The sequence below is a fragment of the Mastigoproctus giganteus genome, chromosome 12 (assembly GCF_048544385.1).
Source record: "Mastigoproctus giganteus isolate SK-2022 chromosome 12, ASM4854438v1, whole genome shotgun sequence".
Taxonomy (NCBI): domain Eukaryota; kingdom Metazoa; phylum Arthropoda; class Arachnida; order Uropygi; family Thelyphonidae; genus Mastigoproctus; species Mastigoproctus giganteus.
Window position 1 is genome coordinate 173616206 of NC_143586.1, and position 24288 is coordinate 173640493.

The 24288-nt window shown below is 37.0% G+C and overlaps 1 protein-coding gene across 5 annotated transcripts in view; it reads left to right on the forward strand.

Moving 5' to 3' along the window:
* Nucleotides 1–24288, forward strand: part of LOC150077602 (1-phosphatidylinositol 4,5-bisphosphate phosphodiesterase delta-4-like) — a 298832-nt gene that overhangs the window by 190191 nt on the left and 84353 nt on the right. For all 5 annotated transcript variants that reach the window (XM_090386233.1, XM_090386234.1, XM_090386232.1 and 2 more), the window contains 3 exons: nucleotides 13159–13274; nucleotides 18226–18292; nucleotides 22325–22415. In XM_090386233.1, the coding sequence (XP_090242359.1) occupies nucleotides 13159–13274; nucleotides 18226–18292; nucleotides 22325–22415 (274 nt within the window). The remainder of the gene's footprint in view (nucleotides 1–13158; nucleotides 13275–18225; nucleotides 18293–22324; nucleotides 22416–24288) is intronic.

The following is a 24288-nucleotide window of genomic DNA, read 5'->3' on the forward strand; positions in this document are numbered from 1 at the left end:
AAAGATCAAGCATGTTGGCTGTATGATAAGATTGTCTGGTATTCTTGTAGGTAAATGAACAATCTGTGCAAGGTCATTAGTAATTGCAAAAGCCTCAGCATCCCGACCAGCTGGATTGGTGTGACTAGAAAATGGAAGCCAGCTGGAGTTGTGAACATTAAAATCGCCAAGGAAAATTACTTCACTGTTAGAAAAGTTGGACTTTAGAAAGTCAAGTTGCAAAGAGAGGAAGTCAAAGAGCTCCAAGTGATTAGTGGAGTTGGGAGAATGGTAGAGACAACAGATGAATTTGACACAATGAGGTAGAGAGATTTTAAGCCAGAGAAGATCAAAGAGAGGAGATTCCAAATTGCCAAGTCTCTAACAGGGAATATCACAACGGACTTATGCACACGTACCACTTTTGAGGCAAAAGGAATCATACAGCGAATAATTTGGGGATCTGAGATAAGCAGTAGTTGAATCAACCGATAACTGAGGTTCTGTCAGAAAAAGGTACATGGGGTTTGGAAGACTGCAAGTTGAAATGGACATCGTTAAGATTAGAATTGAGACCACATATATTTGTGAAATGAATTAGGAAGTGCTTGGGAGGTTTAGATCTTTTCGCAGATAAGCTTGCTGTATTAGTTCGACAATTCATGGTGTATTCAATAGTAAGAACAAGTGGGTGGGACATACTGTATGAAGTAACGAAATTTTTGGATATGGCGTACACATGTTAAGAATATACACAGATCTTTGACTTAATGTGGCCTCGACAATGCTCCCCACATACACACTACTCTGACTCCCTCCAGTCACTGTCTGGCAGAGTAGAGGTAGCAAGATTATACACTAACTGATCTGGAAGCGTCCTAGAGAGTTACCATTAGGTTCCGTCCAGCGGGAGCATCATTTTCGAGCTGTACCCTCGAAATGTAAGGAATATTGGATCTCGCCACGATATTCATCATAACCTCAAAAGTCATCAATCATACTGCATGATGGAAGAGATAGGGAAGGGTTGACCGGAACTTAGCTCTAGAGACTAAACATGGGTTCCACCACTTCAAGCCTCCAATTAGCAAAGTGGTGGTATTGCACCGATTGATGAGTCATCTACCACATAGTACTGGAGAAAGTTTAAAATCTTTTTATAATGATGAAAAATCAACACTGGTCATACTGTTCAATATTGGTTATGCTTTCTTGTTTCTGTTATGCCCACTCCACAAACTTGTGGCTGAAATACTGCTTGCAATTAAGAATGCATGACTTTCACAAAATTCTAGTAGCCTTTTACCACTTTTACCTGGTAACATAGAGGGGCGGCATTCCTCTATGTGGTGTGGGCACCACACCTCGACCCTTGCTTACATTGGTTCACACCTGGGTGGTCACCCACCATGTACTTGGGCATGGAGTTATACGCAGTATTACTAACAGTCCCACCATCATGAAGGTGCAGGATTCCTCATGCATCAAGAATCTGCAGATAAAGGAACCACTAGGTGGCAGTGATCAGTGTGCTGAAGTGGGATTTACTCAAGGAGGTAACTACCATCAACGGTAAAGGGAAGGGTTTTTGCTTTCTTAAAGGTGACTATGATGGTCTGAGACAGTATTTAAATTCTATACAGTGGGACCAACTGATGATGTTACCAACAGCAAATTCAAAATGGGAAGCATTCAAAGAACTAGTCTTGGAAGCTACTAGGCTTTTCATACCAACAAAGAAATATTGTTCAAGATTTAGGCCTAAATGTATGTCAGATGAACTAATTAGACATTTGACAGAAGAAAAATACATTGGATACATATAAATTAACACGTGACATAGAAGCCAATGATAGATATAAGCTGGTCTGTAACTAAGTTACAAAGGAAGTTAGGCAGGCAAAGGCAGATTATGAGAAATCTTTGGCAAATGATGCAAAGAAAAACAGCAAAGATTTCTTTACTTATGTAAACTCTAGAAGGAAGGGGATGAATCAGATTGGTCCACTTGATATAAATGGTTCAACTGTTGATGATCCTGCTCAGATAGCTAACAAACTAAATGGATATTTTGCATTGACATTCACATATGAGGAGTTATTCAGGAGGGGGAATGCCAGAGGTATATTCAACTCTGGCATTAAGCTAGACAATCTTGTAATAACTGAGAGTAAAGTGTATGAGAAATTGTTGAAGATAAACACAAGAAAGGCACCAGGGGTGGATGGTATCTATCCAGTTATATTAAAGGAGGCAGCAAAGTAATAGTAGTAGCAGCAGTGGCATTTGATGCAAGAAAGCAAGTGTATGAGCTTATGCAGCATCAGCCAAAAAAAAAAAAAAAAAATCACACCATTCCCTCCAAATGCCTGTCCAGTTCCTCCTTAAATTTATTCAACCTATCAACTTCCATAACGACAGATGGAAGTTTGTTCCAGTTGTACTTCTACAACAGCCCTTCATATAATTCAACTCTGCTTCTTTTTTTTTATTTCTATTCTAGACTTTCCATTTCATTTGCCAATGTTCTTCAGGTCATCCTGAGTCTAGCTTTTATGTGTGCTTTGGGTGGGTTCCATTCTACTGCTACCTTTTGTAATCTGTTTATATGAAGTTATTAACATGACCCATCTGTTTTAATTTTATCTTTATTATTTCAGTTCTGATTACATCTGTTCCATCATTCTCTTAGCCTTTTGCTTATTTTATATGGGCAAGTTTTTATCATTATTTTCACTGCACCAGTTGAAATCAAATAAATTGATACTCTTTACTGTGTTCAATTATCAATCATAGGATTAAAATTTTGCATTTTTGGGCCAGTGCTTGTTGATGGAAACATTGCATAATCATTGAAAATTGAAGTAGCAGCAAAGTGAGAGCAAAATAATTCCTGCAATTGAATAGAGAATACAGTAACGTGTACCAGTTTTATTTCATTTCAACTGCTGCATTGAAATACCCCATGAAATCCTGTAGTGTATGGTATAGTGCAAAATTCAGTACAATTTGACTATTGTTTGCTTTTAACCAAGTTATAGGGTTAAAGGCACATATAATAGTTATTTTTAAATGAAGTCTTATTTCCATACAATGCCTGGCTGTTAACTTAGACAAATACGTTATTCAGTTTGGCATACATTCACTAATAGGGGCTACCTGCAAACTGACAGTAAACCAGTGTCTTTTAAATAACTGTCCTGGGTTTTTAAATGTATAGTGGATTCACTATTATAGATGATGCTATGCAATTAAAAAAGGTACTAACAACTTTAACCCATTGGACATCTTTCATCATCTAGTTTGTGAAACCTACATTCACTAACTGTCCTTGCAGAAGAGGATAGAGGCATACATTTCTGCTGATAACTGATTATATAGGAATCCCAAGTGATGAATTCACAGGTAATACCACTAAGTCAATTACCACTTCACCTGACAGTAGACAAAAAATACCTTACCAAGAATGTGCACAGATAATCCAGCACAGTTGCACACACTGGTGGCAACTGAGTTGGGAAGACCAAAGAAACAAAGTGAAGTATATTTAAACATGTCCTACAACTATAGTCACCGTGCTTCAGAACAAACAGGCAAGAGGAAGTTGTGCTTATGCCATTCTGAGAATTGGACACATAAATGCTACTCATTTGCCTATTTATTAAGGGGCGACAAACACTGTTCCCTTTAAGCTGTGCGTGTGCATGATTTCTATGAAGTTGCACAGGTGCTTTTACTTCCCGCTCATACAGCCAATATACTAGATGACGATGGGAGTATTAGTGAAAGAATGGATACAGGAAGGGAGGATAGCGCCTGCCATAAGATTCGCTATTGCATTACATGTTTCCACATCTTTTATTTACAAATATATAGTGCATTGCAAATATACAGGGAGTCTCCAAAATATTGGTACAAACATTTAGGGGAGGTAGGTAACATCTAAAGGAATGTGAATCGTATATTTACCCATAACCAGAAACTTCACAGGAAAGTAGTAGCAGAGGCACAAGAAACAGAAATGACACAAAACAGTAATTAGTGGCAAACATTTATTTGACATAATATTAACAATGGAGTAAGAGATGGATGCATTTCATGATGTTATGACAGATGCTCGAACGTTCCACCACGAGACCCGATGCACGCGTGACACCGATGCAACATGGATTGGCGGACATGGTCGAACACACCTGGAGTTTCTTTGACAGTGGGGTCTAGGCAACGGGTCCACCATGGCCAATCCATCGACACCCTATTAAGAAATATTGTTCAAGGTTTAGGCCTAAATGGTTATCTAATGAACTAATGAGACTCGTAACAGAGAAGAAAAATGCATGGGATGCATATAAATTATCAAGCGACTCAGAAGCCTATGGCAGATATATGCTAGTCTGTAATCAGGTCACAAAGGAGGTAAGGCAGGCGAAGGCAGATTACGAAAAATCCTTGGCAAAAGATGCTAAGAAAAACAGCAAGGATTTCTTTCCTTATATAAACTCTAAAAGGGATGAATCTGTTTGGTCCACTTGATATCAATGGATCGACTGTTGATGATCCTGCCCAGATAGCAAACAAACTGAATGAGTATTTTGTATCTACATTCACACACGAGGAGTTATTAAGGTTTGGAAATGGCAGAAGGTTATCAAATTGTAGCAGGGTGCTTAATGATTTTGTAATAACTAAGAGCAAAGTGGAGGAAAAATTGTTGAAGTTAAACATAAGAAAAGCACCTGGGGTGGATGGGATCTATCTAGTTATATTAAAGGAGGTGGCAAAGTAACTAAGCAAACCCTTGGCCATAATTATGAGAGCATCCTTGGACTCAGGGGAGGTTCCCACGGACTGGAGATGTGCAAATGTTACCCCAATTCACAAAGGGGGATTGAAGGGTGACACGAGTAATTACAGACCAGTTAGTGTAACTTCTATTCCGGGTAAAATAATGGAGTCACTGGTTAAAGATGCATTGCAGGATCATCTAGACAAGACTGCAGCAATAAATCAGACACAGCATGGGTTTGTTAAGGGAAAGTCTTGTCTGACAAATTTGATAGGATATTATGATGTGGTTACAAAGGAACTGGATGCAAAAAATAATTTTGATATCATATATTTGGATTTCAGGAAAGCTTTTGACACTGTTGCGCATGGAAGACTATTGTACAAATTGGAGCAGAATGGTATTAAGGGTAAGTTGCTACAATGGATAAAAGGATGGTTAAGTGGGAGAAGACAGAGGGTGGTAATCAATGGGTGCTGCTCTTCGTGGACTAATGTTATTAGTGGAGTCCCACAGGGTTCGGTGTTAGGTCCACTGTTGTTTTGTATATTTATCAATGATATTGATGAAGGTATATCAGGCTTAATGTCGAAGTTTGCAGATGATACAAAGGTTGGTAGGGTAGTTAATGACAGTAATGGCAGTGTGCTACTGCAACAGGATCTAGATAATTTGGGCAGATGGGCTAAGAAGTGGCAACTGAAGTTTAACCTTGACAAATGCAAAGTACTGCATATGGGTAGAAGTAACCCCAGAGAAACGTACCAACTGTGTGGGACTACACTTAAGGTGGTAGAAAATGAAAAAGACCTGGGAGTAATTGTGCAGTCAGATATGAAGTTTTCTGAGCAATGCAGACAGGCTGCCAGGGCAGGTCATGGGGTTTTGTCAATGATATATAGGAATTTTGCTAGCAGGGAGAAGCTATGCCTTGAGTACTGCGTACAGGTCTGGAGGCCTCATTTTAGGAAGGATGTAGATTTACTTGAGCGTGTACAGAGAAGGGCAACAAGATTGGTGAGGGGAATGAAGGGATCCTCTTACCAAGAGAGGCTTAAGTTCTGCAAATTGCAGTGGCTGGAGACTAGGCACCTGCGTGGTGATCTGATTGAGGTATATAAGGCCTTGAATGGGTTGAGCACACTGAATTCTGATGGGATCCTTCCACTTGTTCAGATTACAAACCTAAGGGGGCATATATTCAAATTAAGAAAAGACAGATGTAGAATAGACATGCGGAAATTTGCCTTTAGCCAGCAGGTGGTTAATTGCTGGAACAAACTTCCATCTGTCGTTGTGGAAGTTGACAGGTTAAATAAATTTAAGGAGGAACTGGACAAGCATTTGGAGGGAATGGTGTTTTTTTTTTTTTGGCTGATGCTGCATAAGCTCATACATTTGCTTTCTTGCATCACATGCTACTACTACTACCCAAAACACCTGTTCAAATGGTCACGAACACACCTTCCATAATGGGCAAGTGCCCCGTCATGTTGAAACCAAATGTTGCGTCTCACATTTGCTAGAGCATCGTCAAGTAACCCTGGTAGAACCTGTTCAAGAAAGATCCGATATTTAGCGGAGTTCATGTGGGATGGTAAACGGGTATGGGCCGACTAAGCAGTCACCGACCATACCTTCCCACACATTTATTGCGAAGTGATGTTGTGCCGCATGAGGGCACACACCGTGTGGGCCCTCTGCTAATCCATACACTAGGTGCATGTCTGCCAGCTCACAGTTCATATATCGATGCATGCTCTTCATGCGGCGACTACTGCTTGAATGAGTAAACCAGAAATTTTCCCTCTCGCGAACTGATGAACAGTGCCGTGTACCCGACTTACAGTGATGTTTCCGGTTATGGGTTCCTAATCAATTCACATTCCTTTAGATGTTACTTACCTCCCCTAAACATTTGTACCAATATTTTTGAGATGCCCTGTATAGTGAAAAGTTGTTGATTTTTATTTATAGGAAAAAAATTATTACCTTACGAATATATAAAGACTGTAGCGGTTGTAGTTTATATTGTATGTTTTTAAGATGAGTTTATTGAATTGAACAACATTGTGTTGCACACAGAAGATTTAGGATTGTACGATGCATGGAAAAATGTATCTATTATGCAAGATATAGAGACAGTTGCTTAGAACTGTATACACAATGTTTAGCAGGTCTAGCATAAAAAAAGGAAAATGAGAAGAACTAGCCCAGGTTACAGAACACTATGCTGTATCTGTTACACCATTAGATGAAGTCAGATGGTGATCCAGACATTTTGCAGTTGATGCTTTACTAAAAAAATTATGAAATATTAATCGAATATTGCAATGAGCAGGCTAACGAATGTAATGATCCTATTAGTAAATACTGTTTACAAATTTTGACAAATTCACAATATCGTGTGGCATTAATTGCGCTCAATGATGTATTAGGAGCTCTTGCATGGCTTTGCAAATATCTACAAAAAAGTTGTTTAAACATTATTGATGCACATCAATATGTTAAAGCTAAAATAAACAAATTAAGAAGCCAATATCTTGGAAAAAATTTTCTGCAGTGAAAATGTGAAAGAAGTATTATCAAAAATTCAAAGTGATGTTGACACTGCAGAAATAATTTGCTTTATCAAACATGTATGTGATCACTTGAGTCAGTTTGGTGTGACATAAGCACTGCGAAAGCAAAAATTAGAGTAGGAGTGTGTTATAGGCCTAATGACTCGAATGAGTACAATGAACAATTGTACAGAGAAATAGAGTGGGCTAGTAAATCGGAATGTCTTATAATGGGGGATTTTAACTTCCCAGATATTGACTGGAACTTGTGGGTTGGGCACTCGCACACTAGTCAGACTTTTGTGGATTTATTGGATGATTGTTTTCTGCAGCAGCATGTTCGAGAGGCAACCAGAGAAAGTAATACTCTTGATCTGGTTATCAGCAGTGATCATTCATGTATTAGGAATTTGCAGATAAAAGAACCACTAGGTGGCAGTGATCACAGTGTACTGATGTGAGATTTACTTAAAGATTTAATTACCATCAGGGGTAAAGGAAAGGGTTTTTGCTTCTGTAAAGGCGAGTACAGTGGTCTCCGACAGTTTTTAAATTCTGTACAGTGGGATCAACTGACGATGTTACCAACAGTAAATTCTAAGTGGGAAGCATTCAAGGAATTAATCGTGGAAGCTACTAAAAGTTTCATACCTATTGAGAAATATTGTTCAAGGTTTAGGCCTAAATGGTTGTCAAATGAACTAATGAGACTCGTAACAGAGAAGAAAAATGCATGGGATGCATATAAATTATCAAGCGACTCAGAAGCCTATGGCAGATATAAGTTAATCTGTAATCAGGTCACAAAGGAGGTTCGGCAGGCAAAGGCAGATTACGAGAAATCCTTGGCAAAAGATGCTAAGAAAAACAGCAAGGATTTCTTTACTCATATAAACTCTAAAAGGAAGGGGATGAATCTGATTGGTCCACTTGACATCGATGGTTCGACTGTTGATGATCCTGCTCAGATAGCAAACAAACTGAATGAGTATTTTGCATCTACATTCACACGTGAGGAATTAAGGTTTGAAAATGGCAGAAGGTTAGCAAATTGTAGCAGGGTGCTTAATGATCTTGTAATAACTGAGAGCAAAGTGGAAGAGAAATTGTTGAAGTTAAATGTAAGAAAAGCACCTGGGGTGGATGGGATCTATCCAGTTATTTTAAAGGAGGCGGCAAAGCAACTAAGCAAACCCTTAGCCATAATTATGAGAGCATCGTTGGACTCAGGGGAGGTTCCCACGGACTGGAGATGTGCAAATGTATCCCCAATTCACAAAGGGGGATCAAAGGGTGACACGAGTAATTACAGACCAGTTAGTTTAACTTCTGTTCCGGGTAAAATAATGGAGTCACTGGTTAAAGATGCATTGCAGGATCATCTAGACAAGACTGCAGCAATAATTCAGACACAGCATGGGTTTGTTAAGGGAAAGTCTTGTCTGACAAATTTGATAGGATATTATGATGTGGTTACAAAGGAGCTGGATGCAAAAAACAATTTTGATATCATATATTTGGATTTCAGGAAAGCTTTTGACACTGTTGTGCATGGAAGACTATTGTACAAATTGGAGCAGAATGGTATTAAGGGTAAGTTGCTACAATGGATAAGAGGATGGTTAAGTGCGAGAAGACAGAGGGTGGTAATCAATGGGTGCTGCTCTTCTTGGACTAATGTTATTAGTGGAGTCCCACAGGGTTCGGTGTTAGGTCCACTGTTGTTTTGTATAATTATCAATGATATTGATGAAGGTATATCAGGCTTAATGTTGAAGTTTGCAGATGATACAAAGGTTGGCAGGGTTGTTAATGACAGTAATGGCAGTCTGCTACTGCAACAGGATCTAGATAATTTGGGCAGATGGGCTAAGAAGTGGCAACTGAAGTTTAACCTTGACAAATGCAAAGTACTGCATATGGGTAGAAATAACCGCAGAGAAACGTACCAACTGTGTGGTACTACAGTTAAGGTGGTAGAAAATGAAAAAGACCTGGGAGTAATTGTGCAGTCAGATATGAAGTTCTCTGAGCAATGCAGACAGGCTGCCAGGGCAGGTCATGGGGTTTTGTCAATGATATATAGGAATTTTGCTAGCAGGGAAAAGGAGGTGATTATCCCTCTGTATAAGGCAATGGTCAGGCCACACCTTGAGTACTGCGTACAGGTCTGGAGACCTCATTTTAGGAAGGATGTAGATTTACTTGAGTGGGTACAGAGAAGGGCAACAAGATTGGTGAGGGGAATGAAGGGATCCTCTTACCAAGAGAGGCTTAAGTTCTGCAAATTGCAGTGGCTGGAGACTAGGCACCTGCGCTGTGATCTGATTGAGGTATATAAGGCCTTGAATGGATTGAGCACGCTGAATTCTGATGGGATCCTTCCACTTGTTCAGATTACGAACCTAAGGGGGCATAAATTCAAATTAAGAAAAGACAGATGTAGAATAGATGTGCGGAAATTTGCCTTTAGCCAGCGGGTGGTTAATTGTTGGAACAAACTTCCATCTGTCGTTGTGGAAGTTGATAGGTTGAATAAATTTAAGGAGGAAGTTCTGCAAATTGCAGTGGCTGGAGACTAGGCACCTGCGCTGTGATCTGATTGAGGTATATAAGGCCTTGAATGGATTGAGCACGCTGAATTCTGATGGGATCCTTCCACTTGTTCAGATTACGAACCTAAGGGGGCATAAATTCAAATTAAGAAAAGACAGATGTAGAATAGATGTGCGGAAATTTGCCTTTAGCCAGCGGGTGGTTAATTGTTGGAACAAACTTCCATCTGTTGTTGTGGAAGTTGATAGGTTGAATAAATTTAAGGAGGAACTGGACAGGCATTTGGAGGGAATGGTGTGATTTTTTTTTTTTTTTTTTTTTTTTTTTTTTGGCTGATGCTGCATAAGCTCATACATTTGCTTTCTTGCATCACATGCCACTACTACTTAGATAACAGATTTCCTGATGATGAATTAAAAGATTGGAAAGTATTTGATATTAATGCTATCACAAATGAAAGCAAGAATTTTGACTTTGGGAAACTTAATGTGATACGCCTTGCAAAAAAAAATTCACGATTTATTACAAATAACAAAAGTGATGTTATTTCTAAAATATCAGAAGAATATTCAGAATTAAAATTTATAATTGCAGAAAAACTAAAACTGGAACTTTTTTTTTTTTTTTTTAATTTTCAGCGACACTTTAAATTTTGTACTTACAAATTTAGAGTTTTGTAACATATCCATTCTCTATGATATTATGGGAACATTTCAAGCATGAAGTGCAGACTGCGAGTGCAGATTTAACACTATGAATTCAATTAAAACAAAAAATCAAAATAGAATACATGAAGTTCATTAAAGTGACTTTATGAGCATCAAATTGCATTTAGCTAATGATGCAACAATAAATGTAGATGATGCCTACAAAGTATGGACTTCTACAAAGAACAGAAGAAAAAAATTTCAAGAGAAATAAATTGTGTAAATGTATTGGTAACTTTTTTTATTTATTTTTTATTATAATTAAAACAATTAAATATTGCACATATTTAATCTTGTCTGAAAATTTTTTACTGTGGTGCATTTCTGCACCGTGCAGCTATAAGAAAAATTAGAGGGCACATTTGCGACAAATCCCCTAGATGTAGCATGCTGTTTACCCTCAAGCACATCCTTATGGACTACCCTGGTTATGCGCAGGAATGCCAAATAGTTCTGTTTCAACTGAGCATCAGTCCCATCATGGTGTTCTCCTTCACTTTGCCATAGTCAGAGATATTAGATTATGGGGATCCCCTCATCAGCAATGCATGAAAATCCTTGGGTAAAATTCATTGTATCTTTTACTATAAGCATGGCACATTATAGCCATAGTTGTGGATGTGTTGGAAAAATTCTAATCAATCAACCAAAGAATGAGAACCTTAGGCAGAACTGTGGATAACACAGATAACAGTATTTGTTTATAAATTGAACATAAGCCCAAACCTTAGTGCCAAGTTTGGTGTTTTTTATTTATTATACTATTTCTTTTCTTTGCAATATTGCAAGCTAAAAGCTTTTTGTAGCCATAACATCATTATGCTGTAGAGAAAGGTTGAGATTTGATTGCCAACATAGAATGCCCTCTACCTAATGTGAAGAAATGCATACAGTATTGAGCAAAAAGTGTGCAAAAATTGAGCAAAAATTTAACCCTGTGTGATTTTTATCTCTGGGGTTTATCCCAAAGACAGAATGTTTTGCAGAATGCACAAACCATTAGTGTGCCGAAGAATTTATCAAAGAATTTTTTGTCAGAGAAATGGAGCACTTTCTTCACAACTTCACACTCTGACTGCAACACATTGATAAATGTGGGGGATATATTGAACATTATATGATGAATAAAAAAAAAAAAATCAATTTTATTTAAACTGTCCTGCTTTCAGGATGCTCATGATATTTTGATAAGACAGTATATAAATGTACGAGGTGTGACAATAGTTTCGAGAATAATTCATTTAAAAATTTTATTTTGAAAATTATATAGATGTGAGGCAATCACCTTCAAAGTAGTACCATTTACACTCATTCCAGCATAGAATCCATTGATCATAACATTTCTGGTATCTGTTTTAATACCTGCGTTATATTACTCTGAATTTCAGAAACTGACTGAAAATGCATTCCTTTCACAACTCTTTTTACCTGAGGAAATAAAAAGAAGTCACAAGGAGACAAATCAGGCAAAGATAGAGGGTGCTTCAGCGTTATGATAGATTTTGAAGTTAAAAACTCTTTCACTACAATGACGGAATGTGCGGGAGCATTGTCATGATGCAAAATCCACGATGAAGCAATTTCAGGTTGAACCTGGTTGACTTGCTTGCAAAGCCTTTCCAAAACTTGAAGGTAAAATTGTCGAGTGACAGTTTCATTAGGTGAAACAAACTCTTTGTGGATGATTCCTTTTTGATCAAAAAAGCTAATTAACATGGTTTTCACTCTTGACTTTGACATTCCTGCTTTTTTGGGTCTTGGCGAGGAAGCTTCCTTTCGTTGTTGACGTTGCCTTTTTATTTCGGAGTTGTAAGCAAATACCCAGCTTTGATTCCCTGTAATCACGCGAGAAAGCAAATCTAGAACATCTTCAGTGCTTTCCAACATCTCCAGAGAATGTTGCCACTAAATTTCTTTCTGCTCATGAGAGGTTTTTCGGTACCAGCTTTGCACGCACTTTCCTCATCAACAAATTTTCAGTCAAAATTAATCTAACACTTTCCCGATTAATGTTTAGTCTTTTGGCAATCATTCTTGTGGTTAACTGCCTATTGCTTTGAACAAGGTCATGCACATGAGCAATGTTTTCATCATGTCGAGTTATGGAAGGACACCCTGAATGGTCAGCATCTTTGATTGATTCACGTCCTTCTCAAAACTGTTTTGCCCAATTAAAAATGCATGGTATCATTTCCATAAACTCTAGTCAACTTTTCATTAATATCTGTTGATTCACCACTTTTCACCAAAATTTTTATCAAAACTCTTTGCTCTAAATTGCTTTCCATTTTTCACGTAACACAGAACTGGAACATGTCTTTACACAAACCAACGTGTACAATGACTGAAACAACTGACAATTTACCCTTTGCATGCAGGTGGAGGGGCTTCAGGCTACACAGTGGGAGGATGTAATGGTTTACAGTGTGGCCATTTTGACGGAAACAAAACTATTTTCGAAACTTTTTCACACCTCGTATGTTAACTTTACTGACAACTGTTATGCATGTACTTCAGTTTATGCATAAGTAATGAGCCACTCTGATATGGATTTTGTTTTTATCCTTAGGCAGCTAACTTTCGGAAAATAAAAATAGATGGTGAAGATGCCCTTGACCCACAGGAGTTTGTTCGGTTCTATCATAGTTTACTGTCTAGGCCAGAAGTAGAAGAAATAATGAAGCAGTAATTTACAATTCAATTCATATTATTAGTTTTAATAATCAGTTGACTGATTAAAGTTTTGCAGTTTATTGATTTAATCTCATCATAGATGTGAATTTTTTTACATCTTTCTTTGTGCATTCAGTTTTTCATAAAATCTCACATTTAAATGGTAGGCTAAAATTTTATAGTAATCAGTGGCCATAACCACAAACACTGTTCATGAAAATTTCAAAAATACTTAATGTGCTTAATTTTTTTTTTTTTTTTTTTTTTTTTTAATTCTAGTACAGCAAGGTTTCTATATTAAGGGTTTTTGAAAAAGCCAAGAGCTTTAAATTTGTCTCCTTTAGTGCTTTATTATTATACCTCTTTGTTACTTTTAATTTGTTCAAATTTATAATCATTTTTGATAAATAATTGTTCATGGTTGCTGGTCACATCCACTCTAATATTCTATGTATACCACTATATCATCAACTAGCTGTTTAAAATCTTTTTATAATGATGAAAAATCCACAATGCAAAATCAACACTGGTCATACTGTTCAATATTGGTTATGCTTTCTTGTTTCTGTTATGCCCGCTCCACAAACTTGTGGCTGAAATACTGTTTGCAATTAAGAATGCATGATTTTCCCAAAATTCTAGTAGCCTTTTGCCACTATTGTTAGTTTACTATTCTAATTTTTCCTAAAATATTTCTGTAAATGTAATTATTATTATATGCTGAAGAAGCAATTGAGATGCATACTGGATGCGACATTGTATAGGTGGTCAACAAGGTCCCTGCTGTGTTTGTTGGAAACCAAGGCAAACAGTACTAAATTTGATATTTGAATAACCATCAAGATAGATACCATCATTACAAGCTTAAATTTGGAAAAATGGAATAACTGCTGAATTCAACTTATGCAAACAAGCTGCCCAACAGCAATACATTACAGGACAATTACTAGCTTTCCAACTTATGGAATAAATGTTGCTTCCAGACTTAAATAAATAAAGTGAGGCATAACCAACATGAACAAATTCACTTTGAGATAAAAGATGATGCCGACAATTCCCATCATCGTGGAGAGCCTATGCCTTGGATTGGGGTATTCTGCAAGGAGGCATCTTTGCATTGTGATTCTACTGCCATATATCAACAGATGGATCATACTGTTCAGTGCTGATGATTTAAAAATGACTTGCATAGAAAGTTGTTTGTAGATAGCTGAGAAAGTTGACTCCAACTTTTCCATGTTGAAAACTACATCAGAACAATTTTGGCTTCAAGAGCTCTTCCAGATCTGCTCTTATTTATTCCTTGAAGAGTTTTTCCCAGCAGGGTGACCTCCAGTTGTATAATCCTGATACTGATGATTAGCAGATATGAATCTTGAGATCATTCTTGATCCACTCTCCACTTTTACCAACACCAAAAAATCTGCACAATGCACCTGTTCTGTTTTATGTCCATGGCTTAGAGACAATCAAAAAGAGTGTATAGTTAGATTTACTTCTCCCTGCACCCACTATGGTTCTGTATGGAATTGGAAGTTTGAGCTTCAGCAGCAGCCACTGTTCTCCAACCACTTTCTGGCATGCAGACCTGTATAATTTCTTATTATTATTACTTTGAAGTATAATTTCTTCCTTGCACCACATGGTGCAAGGAAGCCTGAGGCTTGTGCTGCAAAAAAATTTCCGAGTTACCCTGAGAAAGAAGTAGAAAGGAATCGCCAAGAAAGAGAAGAATGATGATATCCAGCTCTGGACCCTGGGTGTGCCAAGCTCATACTCACCAGATGTGAGCCCCTGGGGTTGTATGTAGGACAGCTCTCAAACACTAGTTCGCCTCTGCTTTGTGGTATCACTGTACTCTGATGATAGTGGAGATGGGGGAACCCCCTGGTGCATTAAGACAACTAACACACTGTACTGTGATGATACAGAAACTTTGCAGGAAGGCCAGAAATGTGTTTTACTGTTTGTGCTGTGCATGTCTTATGTGTTTAGTTGTTTCTGGCCACTTTGCTACTGGGAAGCAACAAGCACTAGAAAGGTGTATCCTGGTACCCATCTACTACAAGGAGGTTGGCCACAGCTGAGTGCGAACTGCAGCAATCCCCAAGTGTCACATACTGAATGTTGAATGCGTTCAAAAAATTGAACAAATAAAATAAAAAATAATAAAGTGATAAAAATAAAAGGAATTTAAAAAATTAAAGATTGAAAAACCAAGAATTGATAGGAAACTACCAAAAATGAAGAGAAAAAAAAAAAAAATTCTGCACCAGTGCATGGCTGGTTATATCGAGGACAAACACAATAGAGGAAAGAAAATAGCAGAAAAAGGAGGAAGAATAAAAAGTAGAAAGTAAATACTTGATAGACAAGAATTAAAAGGGGATAGAGGGAAGAGAGATTCCACACAACAGTATGGAATCTTTCTCTTCTCTCTATCCCCTGTACCAGCAGATGATTCCTCTTCAGCTAACCTGTACCAGCAGACTGATTCCTCTTCAGGACCAGCCTGAGGCTAGCAGGAGATAAGAAAACACAGTGGTTGTTCAGCATTCTACAAGTATGATTAGGAACTGTCAAAGATGGTTACTTTGAGCTATAGATGGTGATGATATCATGAAATGGAGGTGATAGAGGTGATGGCCTGGACGGAAGGTGGAACAGGAACTGAAGCACTAGTGGTGAGTTATCCACATAAATTTTGGACTTGCAACCTTCTCTGAGTGACTTTCAAATACCATTTGTGCCCCCTGCTCCACCACCTTTCCTACAGAATCAGCTATTCTGACAGCCACAACTTGACTGGCCAGAATTCCACTGAAAATGTATCTGCTCTTTGCAGATACATATTTCAGTTTTGAATGCATTTTGAATGAGATGCTTCATCTCATAAAGCTAGCGAGTGTTATGTCTAAAGAGATCAAGATTGTAAAGAGCAGGGTAACTTTGTACCTATTCATGTTGAGACCCACAATTAAGATCATGCCTTGATCTTTGATCAAGCTGGAATAGGGGGGAGGGGGAGCTCTTTGAAGTAACACTAAAGAAGTTTGCAAAAATTAAATCAAATCAGGATTGTGAATCTGCCCAGTTACACAATGGATTATGTAACTGCACAGAAGATCTCTTATCTTTTGAAGAAAGAAGCTGTCAAAAGATCAAACTAGGCCTTGATTTTGAGTTATGCTCTTCAACTGAGCTATTTTACTGGTACGAGACCATGTGATCTGCTCAAAGTAATCCAGAGTCACCAGCAGTTTTGGACCAAAGCCTGATTGGTCTTGGTCTAATAAAAAGGGCTCGTCCCCAAAGGTTGGAGCTCTGTTGCAAGTATTAGCTCTAGGATTACCACAGTCATCCAAGTAAAAAGGTACGATCTAAGGAACTATGACTGATTTAATGAGCAATTTATGGTTTCACCTTGCTTAGGCATGTACTTAGACATGCATGGCTTAATCTTTGAGACAAGCATATGACTACTGGCAAGATCAACCAGATAGCATTTGCAACAGTCCACGAATGCACTGTGGCATCGCCGCAGAATCATTTCTGACTGCATTTCAGTCAAGGTGGGCTGAAATGCAGTCAGGTACACCACGGTACACTCTCGGTATACAGTCTTAACAATACCTTGCAATATTCGCCTAGACCCCACTGCACTCTCCAACCCATGGTGCAGAAGAATGCTTAGACTTCAGAAGAAATCTTGGTGCTCAATCACATAGGCAATAAATTCAAACCCAGAATGCCACCCGATCAGCGCTTCAGCTGAAACAGGTGACTGGATCTGCTGTGTAGACCAACAGGCACTACTTTGCAAATGGAACGAGACACAGAGGAGAGGCGAAACACATGGCGAGGGGGGCCACAGGACTCTGCACTTTATCAGATCTGATTAGCTATTAAAATTGAGCGACTACAGCCACAAATATTTCCATCATTCATTTTGTATAGTTCTCTTGTTGATATTAGTATCTGCCTTCTTTTCCCTTTTTTTTTTTGGTGCTTCTCTTTGAACACCCAGCGATTTTAGGGTGACAAAGACATCCAGCTGCTGTATACTTCACAGCACAGACCATCTGGGGCTGCCTGCTTCCCTTTTGGGCTGTTCTTTTTCATTGCTCTGCATTTTGATTTTTGACTATATGGCTGACAGTTCTTGCCAACATGCTCACCTTTTTGTTTAGCAATTGCGGTGATCAAACGTGCTGCATTCTCTCATACATTCAAGCAATCTGCTAGGTCACAGGGACGGTCTTTGCTGTAACCTTTATTCGTTATAGAATCGAGCTCTGGTGACAGCTTATTTAAAACTCATTGCTGTCGGCAAGCATCTCTGCTCCCGCACACTCCATTGGACTTGTTCCTACACTACCTCCCTTCTCTTCAAGAGGACTGTTTTTCTGTTATGCTATTCAACTGAGCTATTTCAGCACAAATATTTCTCTTTAATGTCTTTGTTTTTATGGAATGCTGCTATATTTTATGGGTAGTGAACTTCTATTGCAAGAAGGAATATTCATGTAAATCAGTTAAAATAGTGTTAACTGAGATTACTGAATAGAAATAGTGTTCACATAAAAATAGCTGAGATTATTTTGATGTGAACAAAGCTTTTATTTCTAGTTCAACTTTTACTTAAAAGATTTATTGTAATTCAGAATTGAAATTTGAATACAAATATCTAACTGATATAATAATTAATGTTAAATACTTAAAGCTCTTTCAGTACAATATTAGAAAACGAAATAAATACAGACACGGCAACCATTTTTAATGAAAATTTTAACTAAAAATTAAATGTATTTGGAATAAATTAATATTAATATGTTTAAATTGAGTTCATAATCCTTTTGTTCTTTGCTTTATTACTCCTCAGATTCCTTCTCTCTTCCCAATTCAAAATTTTAAACAAAAAAAATCAAACAATACCTAAAAGGTTATCTATCTGTTTTTATAGGTACAGTGGCACTGATCTGTTAATGGACAAAGAAGAGCTCTTTGAGTTTCTTTACAAAGAACAGAAAGTAGGTATTATTTCAGTCCTTAAAAAAAAAAAAAATCACTTTTGGACTAAGTTGCTGTATTGTCTTCAGCTTTTTAGGCAAAATGAGTCGTTTATAGAAATGTAAATAAAAAAAGTAGATATGAAAAATTATTTTATAAAAACAAAATATTCAAAAAGCAAGTCATTTTATGATAATTTTTACAAAAAGATGGATTATGAAATTTAAAATTTATGCTACTATATTATTTTAAGTTATTAAATGAAACATTATTTGGACACTTCTGTTTTTTAGATGCACTTTTAAGCTATGAGTGTCAGTGTGGGGCTCACTGACACTCATATCACAAATTACAGCTCAAGGAAAAAAATATATAAAAAAAACCCCTTTTTTAATATTTGTTTTTGCTCCGTTCCTCTACATTCCTTAATTTGTACTCCTTAAATTGAATTTCCTTTCAAAGAAAATTCTAAATTGGTGTTTTTTCAACTTTTCTTATGTAACATAACACATTGGAACGAGTAAGAATTTGGCAAAGCACTTTGGAATGACTAGAAAATTGGTGGAACCCTTTGTCATTACAAAAGGGCAGGAACTGGCAGAAAACCATATGTATGTGTAAATGCTCACTCTCTCTCTCTCTCTGTTTTGGCATCTGGTGCTGTAAAAGGTTTTGTAAAGTCATGGTACCTGTGTATGTGTGCCTTTTTTACCTTACAATAATCTTTATTATAAGGTAAAAACTTCCCATGTGTTATCTTCCCTCCTGCAAGCAGGAGTGAAGACAATACAAAACCACGGGAAGTTCTAATTTCTTGTTTAGTGAAACACTAAACTTTGCTACTATCATAGTTTAATTTTGTTTTTTATTTTTGTTACAAAAGATTACCTGTATGTGCTGGTCATTTATTTGAAAGTTCTTCTTTTAGAAGAAACTGGTTAGAAGGTGGAAAAATGAAAATTTAGCTCCAAAAAGCTGTTTTTAATTTTTTCAAAAACTTAACTACTGTTACTACATTCTGCAGGATCCCAGGACATACAGGGATTGCGGGAAACGAAGCAGCAGACAAGTCAGCCAAAGAAGCCATACTACAGATCGGAGAGGATATATCGGTCCCATATTCCGATTACAAGCCTGAGATATGGCGTATTTGCCAGTTGCAATGGCAAGAAACCTGGAATCAGCAAACTGCAAACAAATTATACCAAATAAAGCCGAATATTGAAAACTGGATTTCTAGCAGTCGAAGGTTGAGAAAAGAAGAAACAACACTCACCAGGCTAAGAATCGGGCATACCCATCTTACACACTCATTTTTGTTGTGAGCAGAGGAACCACCACGATGCCAGACTTGTGACACCGTTCAATCAGTTCAACACATATTAATAGACTGTCCTACATATACAAATGAACGTAAACAAGCCTTCAAAGATATTTATGAGACACATGACGCCATTACACTAACAGATCTCTTGAAAAATAAACATGACTGCACAGATGTTTTCAACTTTCTTAAAGCTATCAATTTATACCACCTCCTCTAAGGAAGTGAATATAAGCAACAGACTAACACAAGGACGTATGAATTAGGTTAAAATGAACAATTGAAATCGAAAGTAAACACCCCTGAAACACATCACACCGTATGAACTGGCGCATTATGACCCACGTAGTTCATGCACCATTAAACCTCAATACAAACCAAACCAAACCGTTACTACAAACATAATTTGTTTAAAGTAGTCATGATATTAATGACTATGAAAGAAATATTTCTTTCAGAAATATTCACACATGGTAGCATTTTAAGCCTATAAAAAGTGATATATCAAATTTGACATGCACAGCTGAGAATTGGTAGAGCATAGATTAAAAAGAAAAAAAAATTAATATGATTAAAATATTTTAATGTTACAGGGCAAAACATTTCATTGGTCAGGAAAAAAAATTCAGCAATAAGTATTCAAAACCATTTCTTCTCTAAGTCAAAGCTCTAATGTTTTTCTAATCTTATTTTGCTCTAACCTTGTTAACGCATTCGCTACAGTTGACACGGTTAAGTGTTTAATGGTGACCCAAGTGCATATGCCATAATGCATATGAGCATTATAGCGCAGCACTTAGTGTGATGCATCGCACACATGAAATGAACTGTTTGATTCTGTTGGCACACTGACAACTCTGGGCAATTTAGTATTAGTGATTTTCGTTTGTTTATAATGTTACATATATTTTTTTTGCTTGTATTCAGGTTAGCCAATCTACATAGAATTTAACTTTCAATAAAATTGAGTTTTGTTCCAATTTATAGCTCAGCCAAAAGTATGTTTTTGCTTTTAACTATAAATTCCAGACTTGCTTTTCAGCCATTATGAAATTTTAGCACTTTGAGAATTTTATTATTTCTCATCATTCTGAAAATTATGGCACATTGAATGGGCTCTCTCAAATATAGGTGGGAACAAATGTTTTAGTTTTTGAAACAGCATTTGTGTATAAAGGAAAATCCTCATAGGATTGCTCAGCATTGCTAACAGTTTGCCATTAATGTTTCAGTATCATTAGTTACAATTTGATTGAACCTTAAGTGTTGCCATATAGACCTGGTGGAAACATTTTCCAGAAGTTTTTAGAAAATGATGCACTTGCATTGCTTAAAGATGTACCATTATGTGAGAGTATACACTTGGTTTATATATGACGTTCTCAACATTTCAGGTTGGGTGGGATAATGGACATGGCCACTGGAATACATATTATGGCACATTGAATGGGCTTTCTCAAATATAGGTAGGAGCAAATGTGTTAATATTGCAAGTTGTTTAACATTTATTTTCCTGACTGTTGGATAGGTTGAGGCATGGCTTACTGCATGCCTCAATGTTCACTAGATTTGAATACCATGGATTTTCATGCATGAGGACACCTAAAAGTTCTAGTCTATTCAGTTCAGAATGAAGTCTTCACATGAGCATTCATGTAATGCGTTCAGAAAATCTGCTAATTATGAGTATGTTCAACAGTCAATGCAGAAACAGTTTCTTTTTAATATAGACCGCCCCTGAATTATGCTGTCATTACCTTCTTTTTTTTTTCTTAACTGTTACCCAGATTATGCTGATTTGTATAGTGATGCTTCCAGTTCCACTATTATTCTTTTTTATTATCAAATTATTTTATTTTTGGTAGGTCATACCATTTTTTTGAAGTTATTTATTTGGGCTTTCTTGTAATGTGGTATATTAAAATAAAAAAAATCCTACAAACAATTTTTTTTTCTTCCTATAAGGATTTGTGTACTTATATCACTGTTTACTACAGTACATTCAGTTATTGGTACTTGTCAATTTCTTGTATTTCATTCACCTCAAATTTGGTAAATAAAAGAAATTGATAAATTTCTTTCATTTTTTGATGATAAAATTCTCATATATTGTTTTGTTCTTTCATGCATTTTATTAAAACCCTTTCACAATGTCTGAAAAAAAAGAAAAAAATGATGCAAGGGATGCGTGTTTTTTTTTAAGTAAGGGCTGGTTATGTTCTTGGGATAATGTACGTGGCCACTGAAATACATATTGCAAGATTGTATTGCTGCCACAAAATCTGCACAGCTCATTGTTAAAAGTTGCACAGTTGACCTGCTGCAATAAAACAGTTACAGTGAAGTGTAAACTCCTCTGGCCATGGCGGCCAAACAGAGTATAAACAGAAATTTATTTTTAATGTTTAATATTTATTAAATTTCCAAAAAAAAAAAAATTGCTTGAGATCTGCATGAAATATATCCCAAACTTACAGCATTATGCAATTGCTTATTTTTGATTATTAATATTATACTTGTATTTTGGAGAATAGATTGAGCATAAGCAGGACATTTTCAGCTTTATTCACATTTTACTGATTATGAATAAAAATTGTCCCTCATTGATCTGTAAGGATTTTTCCTTAATATTATTCTTGTTGTCAGTGCTATATGCTAGCATTTATTGACAGCTTCAGTTTTAATATATATTGTAATTAGAATTAGTTGATCTTTACTATTTTTTTAGATGACAAAGGTTACTCCTGAAGACTGTGGCAGAATAATTGAGCAGTATGAACCAGAACATACAAAGTTATCAGGATATTTATCTCTAAGAGGTATGTACTTTATCATCAGTGTGCAAAATATTTTGCAAGTTGCATAAATCTGGTCTTCTCTTTCATAAATTTTCTCCCTTACTGCTACTGGACCAATAACATTAATTGAAAATATACAAAAATTATGTGCTATAAAACAATTAAAATCTGGTACAACTGATAGTACATCAAAACTGTGGCTGGTTTTTCACAGTGCACTTGCACTGTGGAAAACATCAGAAGGTCATATGCAGCTTGGGAGAGTTCCCAAAAATATATTATATATTTACTTAATGATCATTGAATTATGACCACCCCATACATAATAGACTGTCACACAGCTCACAGTATAAAAAGCCAAACTAGTTCTTACACTAGAGCAGTGGTAATTTGCATCTGGTTGTGCAAGTCAAAATGATAAAGTAGGTGATATGGGATGTTGTAAAGATATCACTGAGTTTCAAAAGGGTGCAATTGTGGGAATTCATTCATCAGGTGCTTCCATATTGGAAGTGGCACATCTTGTTGGTTGCTCATGCCCCACTGTGGTTAAGGTGTACAGAGAATGGTGTCTAATTGCTCAAACCATCTCCTGCTGGCAGAACTATAAAGGATTTTGCAAGGTGGGTGTTCGTGGTGAGCGAAGGGTACAGCACATTGTACCGGTTCAATGGAGGTTACTGTGTGACAATTTACATCACAGTACAGTATGGTAATTGCAAGAACAATATCCCAAATGACGATTGCCACACACTCAAATGTATGGACTTCAAAAGTAGTTGGCCCCGAGTGCCAAGCGATAGTGCCCAAGCAATATTTTGTGCGATACATAGCGTTCTTTCTCAGTGGATTAGTTATATTTATTTTCCAGTGTCTCTATTCTTCTTGTTTTTCATAAGTGATTCTTTGCTTTAAAAGCTTTGAATTAGAATCCAGAAAGGAAATACACCTTTCTTTCCGTGTGTGTGTGTGTGTGTGTGTGTGTAATCCGTACTAACCTAACTAACTCTCTAAACCACTTGGTCACTGGTGGCACTGCTCCTGCCTCCACGTGTCGGGGCTGGTAACCTGGGAGAAGAAAAACACTCTCCCGGGGCAAAAAGGAGCAAAGATGGACATAAATAGACATGCCACTTACAGATCTCATGATACAAATCTCTCAAACAGAGAAGACTTAAATGCAGGTAATGCCAAACAGCAGAAAAAAGAAGGAACAGAAACCCCTGCTCCTCTTTTTTTGATACTGCATTCTTTAACTGATAATCCATTGAGTAAGCTCTCCCCATTCTTAATACAGAAATGTCTTGAAAATGCGGTGGGCACACAAAAAATGGTTCGAAGATTAAAATCCGGAGACCTAGTGGAGATGAATGAGAATAAGCACTCGGAAAAACTATTAAAAATATCAACTTTTGGTGGAATTGCCACAAAGGTATTCCCGCACGCCACCGTAAACTCCTCTAAAGGGGTAATGGCCGAGTGGGATCTCCTTAATGTATCTGAGGAGGAGATCGTTCAGGAATTAGGCAATCAAAATGTAATAAATGCCAAAAGGATAGTCATTAAGAAAGATGGGGTTCTTACTCCTACCCGAACGGTTTTTCTTACATTTAAAACACCAATTTTACCAACAACTGTTAAAGCTGGATATTTAAGGGGCAAAATTCAACCATATATTCCAGTCCGGTGTTTTAAATGCCAAAAATTTGGACACTCACAAGCGGTCTACAGGGGTGTAACCACATGTGCCTCCTGTGGTTCAAAAGAGCATGTTCACACAGACTGCTCCACTGAAATACAAAGCTGCCCAAACTGTAAGGGAAATCATTCAGCATTTTCAAAGGAGTGCATCCAGTGGCAGACTGAAAAGAATGTACAAAGTGCAACACAAGGT